General features: G+C 35.6%; 1 protein-coding gene across 1 annotated transcript; it reads right to left on the reverse strand.

The window, feature by feature from the left end:
* Positions 8,628-11,646, reverse strand: LOC107611407. Its single transcript, XM_016313334.1, has 5 exons — positions 11,523-11,646; positions 9,819-9,934; positions 9,037-9,479; positions 8,915-8,936; positions 8,628-8,810 (listed from the first exon to the last, which is right to left on the reverse strand). Exons 1-5 carry the CDS (start codon positions 11,644-11,646, stop codon positions 8,628-8,630), a joined length of 888 nt encoding a protein of 295 aa, XP_016168820.1.

The following is a 13,922-nucleotide window of genomic DNA, read 5'->3' on the forward strand; positions in this document are numbered from 1 at the left end:
AGATATTTGATATTGATTAGAAAAAAATTGTCAGATATCAACCTTTTTAATATTCTAAAAGATCAAGGATATAATTAAAATATCACTTTCTTTATTTTGACTAGACCCATAATTAACTTGTATTATTTTTTTCAAACAAAAAAGTAAAAACATTAACACTATTTTTCTTTTGTCTAAAATCATTCATTATATATATAGTTATTTCGAATAAATTTTAATTTAAGTCCAACAAAGACCATTATCATCTTCATCCTAATTTTTTTTTAGTATAATATAATATAATGTGATTTTTTTTGGAGTTGTATGAAGGTCCACCGCACAGACCCTATCTTTTTTTGGTAGGCGTCAGGCCAACAGATTGGCCCAGACCAAAGAAAACTGGACCCAACCCTATGGCCTGACCCGACCGAGCGATTTGGATGAGAGACCCGGAAATGCGATGAGAGAACTCTTTCATCTCCAATATGCGACTTGCCTCCTCGCCGGTTCCCATCCAACTGCTACCTGCATTTGCCTGCTTCCTCGCCTTTGCCTGGATCTTCGCCGGCGGTGATGCTGTTTTGTCCGAGGTCCATCGCCGTTTTCGGAGTCTAGTTATCACTTTCGGTTTCTCAGCGGCATCATAATTCCTCCCCTTCTGCGCCGATTCTTCTTCCTTGCTGCTGCTACCGATTTCATCTTCTCCAGGAAGCTCTGCTACGCTGCAATTTGCCGCCGCCCATGTCACAATTCATTTCCTTGTTGCCCTGTCCAAGTTGCTGGTGCTTGGAGCTCTATCGCGACCGTCACCCTTCTTCCGCTCTGGTTCGTGAAACCGGGAAGAAAGGCGCAGCAGAATCGCCACCATCTTCAGTCGTTGAAAGCTCCTCCACCTTTGACGACACTCTTATTGGATTTCACGCTAACAAGTTCGCCAGTGGGTATATCTCCACCATTATTTTGTAACAAATTCTCAAGGCCGGATTCTCCATCTTGAATGGCATATTGTTGGATCATTTCAGGAGCAAAAAGTGCTTCTGTTTTTGACTTCATATCTCCAATAATAATTTCTAATGGATTAATTTTGGCTCTTTTTCATTTCGGACGCTTTGGAGTGACCTTGGAAGACCCATCTCGCTGTCTTTGTTGTTGCCCCGTCAGAGATCGCTGCGTTGGGGAGCTTGCTTGTTATCTTCGTCGCTGACTTCGCCGGAGCTTGCTGCACAGAGGAGCTCGTTATCTGACTCCTCAGAGATTGCTGCTCAGAGGAGCTTGCTCGGCTCTTTGTCACTGACCTCGTTGGAGCTTGCTGCGCAAAGGATCCCACTCGTCGTCTTTGTTGTCGGCCTTGTCGGAGTTCGATGCGTATAGGAGATAAATGCAGATATTAGGAAGCTTAATTCATGGCCATGGAGTCTGAACTGTCTGATGTGCATCAACTGCGGCCAGTTTGGAGTCGTGACTGAGGCATTAGTTGGGGAAGTGGTTCGGGTAGTTTGGGTGTCAAAGTCAATATTTTGTTTGTTAAAAAATCTGGTTATTTTTTAATGTAAAAGTAAAATAATCGGTTAAAATGAATCAAATTAATCAATTTTATGAATAGGGTTTGGTTCAAAAATTTGAAATTTTTTTTATGTAAAAGTAAAATAACCGATTAGAGGGACCAAAACACAAGTGAGGACACTTATTATATTTTCACGCATAATCGTTAAGAAAAATTGTTTTTGGTGTATATATGTGAGTGGTGCTCATTTTTTATTTTTTATTTTTCTTTTTCTGGAAGGTGGATTAAAACAAAATGTCGGGGCTACTGCAAGGATCAAGGAGGACCTTTCTCACCAAAGGTCGCTAGCTTGGATGTAGATGACAACCAGATCATCCAAATTTGTTGTTCCAGCTTGGTAATCAGAATGTTCGAAAGTGATGTTTGATATTGATGACTCTGGTGTAATCTCGGATGGGTTTCCTTCTACCACTAACATTGTTAGGTATGTCCTTTTCCTTGTCGAGCCAGTAAGTTTTTCCACTGCAAATCCTCCTGAAATACATTTAATTACACCTCGCGTCTGAGGTAGTTGATATTTTGCCTTCTCTTGTGCATTTATGTTTTCAGGCTGATTGACAGCTGTCCTCAGTTGTACTGGTAGTATACGGCCGTCAACATATTTGTCCAATAGGCCTTGTCTTGCTAGCCTCTCCAAAAGGGCTTTAGCAATCAAACATTCATCAGTAGTGCGGCCATATTTTTTTATGAAAAGCACAATGTTTAGATTTGTCCACGTATTTCTGGTCTTTGTAGGTCCCAGCCTTTTTTGGAGGTTTGATGATTTTAGCATTGAGTATTTCCTGGATGATGTCTTCTCTTTTGGTGTTAAACTAGGTATAGGTGTCAAACTTTGGAGTTACCTTGAAAGGCTTTTTAATATATTTGTTTTGAGGCTTGGGTTGCCATTTCTCCTCTCGGCGAGGTTGTTGTTTTTCCAAACGCCGATCCTCACGGAGTTCTTCAATCTCCATCTTCCCTGTAGCTTTTTCTCGGAATTTTGCCAGTGTCTTCGGTTTGGTTACCGCTATGATTTCCTGAAATTTTCCAAAACGAAAGCCACTTTTGAGTGCATGTAGATGGACATCTAGGCTAAGATTAGGGATCTCCATGATTGCTTTGGAAAATTGTGTCATATAATCTTTGAGGCTCTCATGTTGATCTTGCCTTTTAGTACTGAGGTAATCTGATTGTGTACGTATATTTTTGAGGCTGCAAAGTGGTTGGTGAAGGATTCTGCCAAGTCTTTGAAGCAAGAAATGGAACTTGCAGATAACTTAGAAAACCAAAGTAAAGTAGTACTATCTAGGAATGTTTGAAAAGGTCGGCAAAATAAAGGATCAGAAGCACTGTTAAAAAACATCGTAGATTGGAATTTGGTGACATGGATGTGAAGGTCTCCAAGGCCTTCGTACGGCTTCACTGTAGTCGGCAATACGAAGTTCTTTGCATATGGAACTTCATGATATCCTCCGAGAAGGGGTTATATATAGTCTTCTTCTCCTTTGGAGGTGTCACCTCCTCTGGATCCTGAGATTGCAAGTCCTTCCGGCTTGTGTTTTTGGGGTCCCCAACACTATGTTTTCCATTCCTTTCTTGATCTAGGAGCTCAGTTATTCTTCGGATCTCAGCTTGGAGTTCTGCATTTTGGGCTAACAGCTCCGATTGTGTTAATTGTGGGATTCTGTTGTCAATCATACTGGAGGTCCCTGTAAAATAAAGCGTGGAGATAATAATAAGAAATAAAGAAAGTTAAGTGGGGTTAGTCTATTCGGGCTCCACGGTGGGTGCCACTTTATTCTTTGTTGGTCAGCAGTTCAGCCGAGGTATACTCCGAACTCTACGAGCACTGGATTTCTCGGCGTAGCTGATCTTCATCTACCTCTTCTGTTTTTCCTAGCGTCGGGGATCCTGCAAGGAAAGACTCTGATGCCCAAGTCAGCGATGTTATTAAAGAATAATACTTTTCTTTAGGAAGATTTCTCTCTGTTATTTTTCTGATGGATTCATTTGATTCCTCTCTCCTTTTATAGGGGTTGGAGCTAGTTGATATGTAATCGGTTTGAACGTTGTGGTCTTGTTTGTTAGGAATGTTGGTTTTGAAATTGAAATGTTTGTTTATATGCTTGTTATCATGTGCGACTGATGCCATTAATATTGGCTTTTGGAGAATCATGATTCTATATGCTTTATCGGAGATATACTCTTTCAGTTCTGAGGTTGTAGGTATGGTCCAGTTGTCATTCTTCCAAAGTTGAAAATCAAGAAAAGGGAGCATCTTCAACAACATTTTTTCTCTTTGAAGCTGTCTTTTCTTCTCCATGCTTGCATAGAAAAAATTATTTTTTCTTTATAGTCTATTTCTTTCTATAAAGAAAAAGGCTCAGTTAATGTTTATGTGAGGAATCAAGAAAAAGTCAAGAGTAAAAAAAGTCAAGAGATATATGTTAACAAAAACAAAAATTTTGTTCTATTTTAACGATGAGTTTCGAATGTATGTACTTGATATTAGTTCATACAATTTTTCTTTTTAAGTTGGGTTAACACCGGAAAATTTGCTAACTTTAGTTTGAGTTTAGTAGTTGTCATTTTCTAAGTTTAGTAGTCTTGAACTAGTTTAAACTCTTGAATAGTAGATGAATTAAGTGATTAATTTATTGAATTGATGGCTGTAATTAATTCAAATATATTAAAACTTCTATCATATTTTATAATGAAGCCTAGATATAAATCTTATTGTACGTAGCAACTTAGTTAACATTTATGACTATGCCAATTCTCTTTTCCAGCCACCGTATTTGTATACGTATACGAAAATAAAATTAAAAAATTAAAAATCAAAGCCTCACCCTCACTCTTTATACGCGTTGAAACCTAGCTCCCTCTTTCTCCTTCCCTCACTGTCACTCTCATGCAATTCTACTTCCTCATTCCCAGTCTCAAGCGTGATTCTCCTTCCCTCTCTCTTCAGCAACACGATTCTCCTTTGCTCTCTTTCCGGTTTGACACGATTCTCCTTTGCTCTCTCTCAGCCATGGTTGCGATTCTCCTTCCTCTGTCTCAGGTGCAGTGTTCTCTGTCTCAGACGTGAACTTCTTTGACTGTATTTTCCTTGTTTGATTCTGCAAGGTAAGCTTCTACTCCTTGTGCTTTTGATTATTCATTTTGAGCTTCTTCAGCTTGATTACACAATCATGAGCAGGAACGGATGATTAATGTTTGTAGTGTTATCTTATTTTTTTCGGTTTTTGAATTCTACTTTAAAAATTTCAACTTAGCTGATAGCTCTATGTGTTCTAGTTCTCTGAAATTTTCAACACATGAGTTTACTTTCTGCATTATCTTGATTTTTTTTTGTTTTTTGTGCGTGTTATGTGAAATTTGGATATTTAGTTTGTTTTGTTTAACTTTATTGAGTAGCTTGATTTATTAAGAATCTAATAATATAGGAGGTATATTTTGGTAGAAATAATTCTGATCCTTGAGGTTGAATCATATACATGAATGAGTTCTCTGGTGATTATTCTTTTGAGTTTTTGCATGAATATGATTCTATAGATTGGTGTCTATACAAGCATTTTCAGGAGATGTGTATCCACTATCAAGCTTTAATTTGCATCTGAATCGAGATATTCATGATTGTGGAGTTAAATACTTAGCATTGCCATCGATTTTATTGCATATATTTGCATTGTGTTATCTTAGGACTTTTATTTCAAGGGTTTGGCATTTAATTTTATGATGAAACTGAAATATATACTGTCAATGTAGCTAAGTGTTCTAAGATTAGATATACAACATAGCACTTGGAAGTGTGCAGTTTGGTGATGGATTGCATAGGAATAATATGTTACATTGTAGTTATTGTAATAGGTAATGGTAATTGGTGAATTAGTAGTATCGTATATGTATACCTACCTATAAACGCTATCCATCTGTATAGTTCATTCTTTTGTGAGATTAATAATTTTTTTGAGGTTATAGGATTAACTTAAACCAGGCCTTACCAAGTGGGCCTTATACATTAACCATCTTTGAACTATGGATCACTCTTAAAATAGGAGAAAGAAAAGAAAGAACATTTTTTTTCTTTTTAATTTTCATAAGAGGAAAAAAATGAGTTGGAATTTGTTTGTGATATGAGTTACAGTATCATTTTTTTTAATTTTATTTTTAATTGATTATAATTGGATTTTTGTGATATAAGTTGGAGTCTGTTTGATTATTATATTGAATGAGTTTGATTATGCTCAGTTTTTAAAACATGATATTACAACATGTTTGATTATAGCATAGTTGATGTTACCTTTGGCATGTTTAATTATAATTGGATATTTGTAATATGATTTGAAGTCTGTTTGATTATGCTCAGGTTTTAAAATATGATATTACAACATGTTTGATTATAGCATACTTGATATTTGATTATTGAGGTAATGCCCAATTTAGTCGCTGAAATTTCCAACTCGCTTCAGATTAGTCCTCCACTTTTTAAAATGACCAAATAAGTCCTCCACTCTCAGAATCATGAATCCCCGTTGGTCCAAAAGTTAAGAGACGTTTTAACGACACTGAGGTATACAGTTAAGTGCAAAGTTGGCACTTAACTGTGGGCTGATGTGGACACACGATGAGTTCAACTCAAATTGGTGTCCCAAATTTGATTAAAACACCCAAATTGATCCATTCACACTTATAAAACCCTAACTCCCCAAATGTTCATTTTTGTTGTTTGCTTCTACTCCTCTCCTCCTCGTTGTTGTTCATCTTTGTTCTTCGTCTTCACTCTTCTCTTTCTCGTTGTTGTTCATCTTGTGAAGCTCTGAAAAGTCGCTCTTTTGGGTGAGGCATGATGGGCGGTGGTGATAGAAGTCAAGGAAGCTCAAGCAAGAACAACTCTAGTGGGAGAAACTACAATAACCGGAAAATTTGAACCAGGGGTAAGAACGGTGTATTCTGCAATTGTGGGTTACGTACGGTGATTAAGTACTCAGCGACGCCAGAGAATCCAGGAAGACGTTTTCATGGGTGTCCCAACTATGAGGTAAAATTCTCTATTTAATGGAATTTTTAAGTTGATACGGGTTTAAAATGATGATTTAGTGATTGTTAGTTTAATGTTTCTTTTTGCATTATTGTAGTTTGGAGTTCACTGTAATTTCTTTCGTTGGGCTGATGGATATGAAGAACAAGGTGTGGTTCAGGTTACACAAGAAATTTTTAATGAACTCAATTGGAGAATAGGATCTTTAAAGAGTAGTATTAGCACATTGAAGATGCTGATGTTGCTGTTGTTGTGTATTGTAATAACTATTGGGTTTGGTTTTGGTATTTGGTTGTTTTGGTTTTTAGCTAAAAAATAGCATAGTGTGAGTGTGTCCATGATCATTATGTAATGATTTATGATTATAAATGAATGAAGTTAGGTTTCTCTCAACTTTGTATCTCATTAACCTGGATTAACCTGAATGAAAGATAATATAATGACAAAATAAAGCTAATAAATACAAATCTTTAGCTAAATCAACTTGTAATATATCATTATAATTATAATAACCATGACAATGGTGTTGTCTTAACAAAAGCACATAATAGTGTCAATTATGCAATAGCATAGTGCAAAATACAAAATATAAACTAAGCCAAAAGTTTATAGTTAGGGCCATACCACTATGAACAAACACTAACAAAATACAAGTTCATACTTAATCCATCACAACGCAAATTAAAACCAAGAACATCAAATTGTTCTGACTATCATAAAGTAACAAATAAAGTCTTCATGACATCATCAAGCTTTCTTTCTTGGTGCCTTAAATCCAGGTGTTGGAACAAACTTCAACAAAGCTTCCATCTTTTCAGATGTTCCTGCACTTGCTCCTTCCATTGTCTCTCTTGAAACCACATCAGCAACACCAATATTTGACTTTGGAGAACTGGTTGCATCAATAGATGGCCTGACAATTGGAAGTTTGTTTCGCCTAGTTATCTTCCGCTTGGGCAACTGTCGATCATAACAATAGGAATCAACCACAATACTAGTATTTACAATATTAATAGTAATAATTGATCATAATACTCAATAAAATTGTTCAAATTGTGGCTTGTAAATAATTTTAGTAACATAAATTACCTTAGCAGCACCTTGAGCAACAACACCTTGAACAACAATACCTTGAGCAGCAGCATCTTCTACAACAGTACCTTGTTGGGCACTAGCTTCATCACCAACTTGAGCATTTTGTGGGGTTTCTTCACCAGCTTCATCATCAGCTTGTTCTGCAGCTGTTGCTGCCTCCTCTGCCTTTAGCTTTTTTGCAACTTTGCACCCCCTTGTAGTGTAACCAACATTGCCACAAGTTTCACAAGTGAACTTGCCATTTTGCCTCTTTAATTTTGTGGACTTTCTCTCTTGACTGCCTCCAACAGGGGCCTCATGTGCATCCTTCTTTCTTGCATAGAGCTTTGGTCTCCCACGTGGTTTTGGTCTTGCCGGGGATAAGTAGTGAGAGTACTCAGACTTGTTCCATATCTCTTCTCCTCTTACCGGGTTGATATGAAACTCATATGTCTTATTGTAAGATCCCATTGTCAACTATGCATGAACATAGTTCTCAGGCCGACCATTCATACATGCAATAGCCACGATGGCATGACGACAAGGTAATCCTAAAAGAAAGATAATTAAGTGAATATGTTGCAGTATTTAGAAAAATAAATCCAAAAAATCTACATGTCTATTACCTGATAGCTGCCATGACTTGCAACTCCATGTGTGAGTTCCTAAATCAACTACCACATTGTGAGGCTCCCCATGAACTTCAAACATGACTTCCACAGCATCACCAGACCACATAGCTGTTTGGTATCTACTGAAATATCTCTTCTTTGCAAGTCTACTTTGTTGTATGGGTGGTAAATGTCCAATATGATTGGCTAGCTTGAGTTTGTTTCTGGCCATGCTTGTCATGGCAATCCTCCTAACTTCCTCCAATAGTGTAAGTATTGGCTTTGATCTATATGGCTTGGTGGCTGAGTTGAAGACTTCACACATGTTGTTGCATATATTGTCGTTCTTTGGGGTGTCTTTGTAGTGTGCTCTGGTCTAGGATTGTCTAGGAATCTTGTCCAGATACTCCCATGCCTTCACATTAATAGTCTTGAGGGTTTGCATGCTTTTGTTAAACTCTGGAACTGTCTGTGCTCTAACACATGCCCACAACAATGATTTCATGTGCTTGTCCTTCCATCGCTTTTGGAAGTTATGCCACAAGTGCGGAATGAGTCCCTGCAATTCACAAGTGGCAATGGTAACAGTTCAGAATGGCCATGAGAATGGTACCAGTTCAGAATTCACAAGTGCCTAATGCTCAAAATATATCATGACTATACATTCATTAAATCCAAATAGTCCCTAACAGAACCATCATTAAATCTAAATAGTCCAATATATCATATATCGTGCTTCTATATAGTACATTATACGTAACTTTTGCATGTCACTCATGAAACACCAGTTATGCTCCTGATAGGAACCAATGTTTTCATGTAAAAGTTCCAAGAACCACTTCCAAGTTGTTGTGTTCTCAACAGGAACAATAGCCCATGCTATGGGGTAGATGTAATTGTTTGCATCTTGTTCCACGACACACATTAGCCATCCTCCATAGAAAGTTTTCAAAAACGCTGCATCCAAACCAATCGAGGGTCTACATCCATGCACAAACCCTTGCTTGCAACCATGAAGACACACATAAAAATTCTGAAAGATAGGGTCTCCCTTAGGTTGTGCATTTACACCTAGTTTCACAGTAGATCCTGGATTTGACCTCAACAACTCCTCTGTATAATCGCTAAACTTGGCATACAGGGATGCTTTATCACCTCTCACAATCTTCCTAGCATCTCCTAAAGATCTTGTAATGTTGGTCCTAGACAATTGAACTCTAGTTTTTCTCTTGAAATAGTCAAATACCTCACAATGCCTAAAAGTAGGTTGCTTCCTTACCTTTTTTATTAGGATTTCAGTAACCCACTTCTTAGTTGCACACCTATTTTTTATTATTCTCTCACAAGTATGGTCATCATTAAATTTCTTAATATGCCAGCATGCATGCCTTTTGTTATAAGAACAATAGACTAACCAAGGACACTCTTCATTTTTACAAACAACTCTAGCTCTAGTAGTGTCATTCTTTGAATATCTTACTCCTCTTCCCTCTTATAAAGTATAGTTTGTAACAGCTTTCTTGAAAGCTTCCCTAGTTGTAAATTCCATCCCTAATTCCAACCTGACCTGGCCAAACTTGGCAACATCATTGAAAATTGGATTCACAACTGGGTCTACCTTGTCATTAGAATTTGGTGGAGTCCTCAACTCATCTGACTTCCAAGAGTCACCCGAAAATGAACCTGCTTATCAAATTACACTAAACTAAATAAATAACTCTAAACAATAGGCTTTAGCAAACTATATATTACATTAAACTAAACTACATAAATACAATAAATAAGTCCAAACAAATATGATTTAGCAAAAGAACATAAAGTACACTAAACTAAAAAAAAATGACTCCAAACAAATATGTTTTAGCAAACCAAAGATTACATTAAACTAAAGTACATAAATACAATAAATAACTTCAAAAAAATATGATTTAGCAAAAGAACATGGAATACACTAAACTAAAAAAATAAAATGACTCCAAACAAATATGCTTTAGCAAACCAAAGATTACATTAAACTAAACTACATAAATACAATAAATAAATCTAAACAAATATGATTTAGTAAAAGAACATGGAGTACACTAAACTAAAAAAATAAAATGACTCCAAATAAATATGGTTCAGCAAACCAAAGATTACATTAAACTAAATTACATAAATATAATAAATAAATCCAAAAAAATAATTTAGCAAAAGAACATGGAGTACAATAAATTAAATAAATAAAATGATTCCAAACAAATATGTTTTAATCAACCAAAGATTACATTAAACTAAACTACATAAATACAATAAATAAGTCCAAAAAAATATGATTTAGCAAAAAAACATAGAGTACACTAAACTAAATAAATAAAATGACTCCAAACAAGTATGCTTTAAACAACCAAAGATTACATTAAACTAAACTAAATAAATACAATAAATAAGTTCAAAAAAATATGATTTAGCAAAAGAACATGGAGTACAATAAACTAATAAATAAAATGACTCCAAACAAATATGATTTAATAAAATATAGATTATATTAAATTAAACTAAATAAAATACAATAAATAAATCTAAACAAATATGATTTAGTAAAATAACATAAAGTACAACTAAATAAATTATTAAGACTCTTTTTATCTGATTCATATCCTCCATCCTTCTCAAAGTTCGAGTCATCAGGGGGATTAACTCTTCTTCTTGTACAACTTTTTCTTTTTTCTTGTTTAAAGTACTGGCAGCTTGCTTTTATTAGATGTTTCTATCTCAGATTCAGTGCTAGATTCTAAAAATTGCAGATGTGGCATGTAAAGGTTATCTTCTACAGATTCATATGAATCGAATGATTCACCATCAACCCCAATGATTGGCGTTCGAGGTGTCTTCTTGCTAGTAGATTTTGTCACAGGTTTTCTAGGTGACTTTGTTGAAGTGTTAAATTTGAAGCCACCAAATTTTTTTGTTAGTTTGGTGGTGGAATTTCTCTGAATAGTTTGTGTAGTTTTTGTGTTTGTTTTTCTCTGAGTTAGGAGAGTGGGTGTAATCGGATTTGGTTGAGACAACGGCTTAGTGCTGATGAATATTTTTTTAAGAGCAATAGGATTCGGTTGTGATAAGGGCATGCTAATAGTGGGTTGTGGTGTGGGCTGTGGTGTGGACTTGGGTGTGGGCTGCGGTGTGGGTTGGGGTGTTGGAGTCTCTTGCTCAATAGGGGCACACAATTGGCTTAGAGTTATGTTAGTTTCCTTAACACAATCATGTTGCTCTAAGTCATTCTTGTCACCTTCTCCACCAACACATCCATCATCATCAGACAGTTCCATATAATCTATAAACTCAGGGACAGAGGGACCATGTTCAAAATATATATGGATGACATTACCATTTTGGCGGCAGAGGCTAACCATATCCCTTAGATCCTGGTCCAGGTTTAACCTCCTCAAACCGTACTCTAAACCATCTTTAGGGTCCAAGTATTAGCAAGTATCAGCTTTATCATAGCCCAACTCCTTAGAGTAACTAGTTATGGCAAAAACGTCCAGGTAATCTGCATCAACTCTAAGCCATTCATCTGTGTGACTTGATGTGTATACAAATCTGCCATCAGAAACTTGGGTCTCGAACCTCCTTCCATGGTGAAAAATAAGCCTCAGCCAATCACTCATCTGAAAAAACACAACAACATATACCAGAGTTCACCATTACATTAATTTCTAATTTTCAAAAAAATGTTAAACAATCACATACTAACAAACCATTAACTAACAAACCGTTAACTATGCACTATCACGTATATTTAACTTTGCAAGCAAGAATATTACCATAAGAAATTAGCACTATGGCTAAAACAGAAACCCTAAATCCTAGAACGCAACCACAAAAAAAATGAATAACATAGAGTACATTCAAAAAAGTTAAATGCAAGTAATATAATCACAACATATCATGTTACTCACCCAACTAACATCACAACAGTAAAAAAAATAAAAATAAAAAAAACCTAAATCCTTACTGTTCACAGTAGAAAATATTTGAGGCGGATGATGTTGACAGAGATGAAGAGTTTTACTGATCAAATGAGGGGACAACGGACAAGCGCCGGTGAGCCACGACGACGCTGACTTGAGGAAGACGAAGAGGTGATAAGGGTAATGAGAATGTATTGCAATTTTAGGTGGGAAGGTAAAAGGGGGACCATTTGGGAGCTTTTTAATTGGGAGAATAGATTATGGGGGCAAACTAAACGACGTCGTTTAGTTAAGTGCCAACTTGGCACTTAACTGTACACCTCAGTGCCGTTAAAATGTCTCTTAACTTTTGGACCAACGGGGATTCACGATTCTAAGAGTAGAGGACTTATTTGGTCATTTTAAAAAGTGGAGGACTAATCTGAAGCGAGTTGGGAATTTTAGGGACCAAATTGGGCATTACTTCTTTGATTATTGCATGAGTTTTAACTTTTTTTACTTTTTGAATTTGATTGGATTTTAGTTGTTTAATTTTCTAGTTTTGAAAAATGTGAAAGAAGACTGCACCAAAAAAAATAGTAATAGAACTAGAAAACACAGACACTAAAAAAAAGAAAGGAAAAAACGTATCTAAAGAAACTTCGAAGGAGACTGAGTGGAGAAATGTATTTTGTCTTTAGTTTTTTATTTTTTATTTGGCATTGATATTTTGATTATCTTGTTTCCTATGTTGACAAAGTTCATTTTTATTAATGTAGTGTTATGTTGACATGAGATGCGCACCAAACTTGTTAGTGAGACTTTCTTCCATCTATTTGAATGATGCACAATGCAACGAGGTCCGAGCATGGGTTTTGGATCCCTCTTGGGTATTCTCAAGGGGAATTTAAACCTTGATTTGATTTTGGCCCTTGTAAACGCCTATAATCCCTCCAAGTTTCATCTTCTCACTCCAATAGAAAAAGTAAATGTTACTTAGGAATCAGTTAAAACTGTCTTGGGATTGCGTTCATACGGTAATAAGTAAAATTTCTTTAATATCCTTTGGTTTTATTAGTTAGAATTGACTGTAAAAGTTGATTTTTAATATCACTTAATTAGTATAGGAGTATAACTATATATTAAATCTGAATCTTACATTACTGATGACTTGGTTACTGAACTTTTTAATTATTGAAGTTATTAATCTTAAAAATATCGTGCTATGATGAGTTTGATTATCATGTTGAATGAGTTTGATTATACTCAGATTTTAAAACATGTTATTACAGTATGTTGACTATAATCAAATGTAATATCTCATGCTTCTTTGTGATAATTTGGAAGGAACTTGATTCTCTTCTCGATTTTTGCTTCTTGAGTTTATTTTTCTGGACTTTTGAATTTGATTATTCTAACGTGTTTGATTATACCCGTAGCAATGTTTAATTATAATTTGGTTATGAATTTGATTTATAGTTTAGTTTAATTTGTTGTGAAAGTAGTCATTGTTAGTGTCTCATTGCACTTGAGCACCACATGCTTGTGAAAAGGCTTAAACGAAAATATGCCTTACTTCAATTTTCAAGACTGTGGGGGCAAAGGAGCATGAAAATTTAATCACTTATCACAAATAATCTTAAAACCAAGTAAAAAAAAAACTACATTTAATACCACTTACTTGGTTTATAATTTTCTTTATGGTTTATTTGGAGCTAGTTTCTTTTAATGGTTAT

Source organism: Arachis ipaensis, chromosome B08 (assembly GCF_000816755.2).
Source record: "Arachis ipaensis cultivar K30076 chromosome B08, Araip1.1, whole genome shotgun sequence".
NCBI classification, from domain to species: domain Eukaryota; kingdom Viridiplantae; phylum Streptophyta; class Magnoliopsida; order Fabales; family Fabaceae; genus Arachis; species Arachis ipaensis.

Excerpts from the sequence above, each read along its gene's own strand:
- LOC107611407 (XM_016313334.1), bottom strand. The coding sequence starts at position 11,646 with ATGGTTAGCCTCTGCCGCCAAAATGGTAATGTCATCCATATATATTTT. Across the intron at positions 9,480-9,818 it reads ATGTTGCCAAGTTTGGCCAG|AGAAAAACTAGAGTTCAATT; the intron begins GTCAGGTTGGAA and ends GACTATTTCAAG. Across the intron at positions 8,937-9,036 it reads TCCTATCAGGAGCATAACTG|GGACTATTTGGATTTAATGA; the intron begins GTGTTTCATGAG and ends TGGTTCTGTTAG.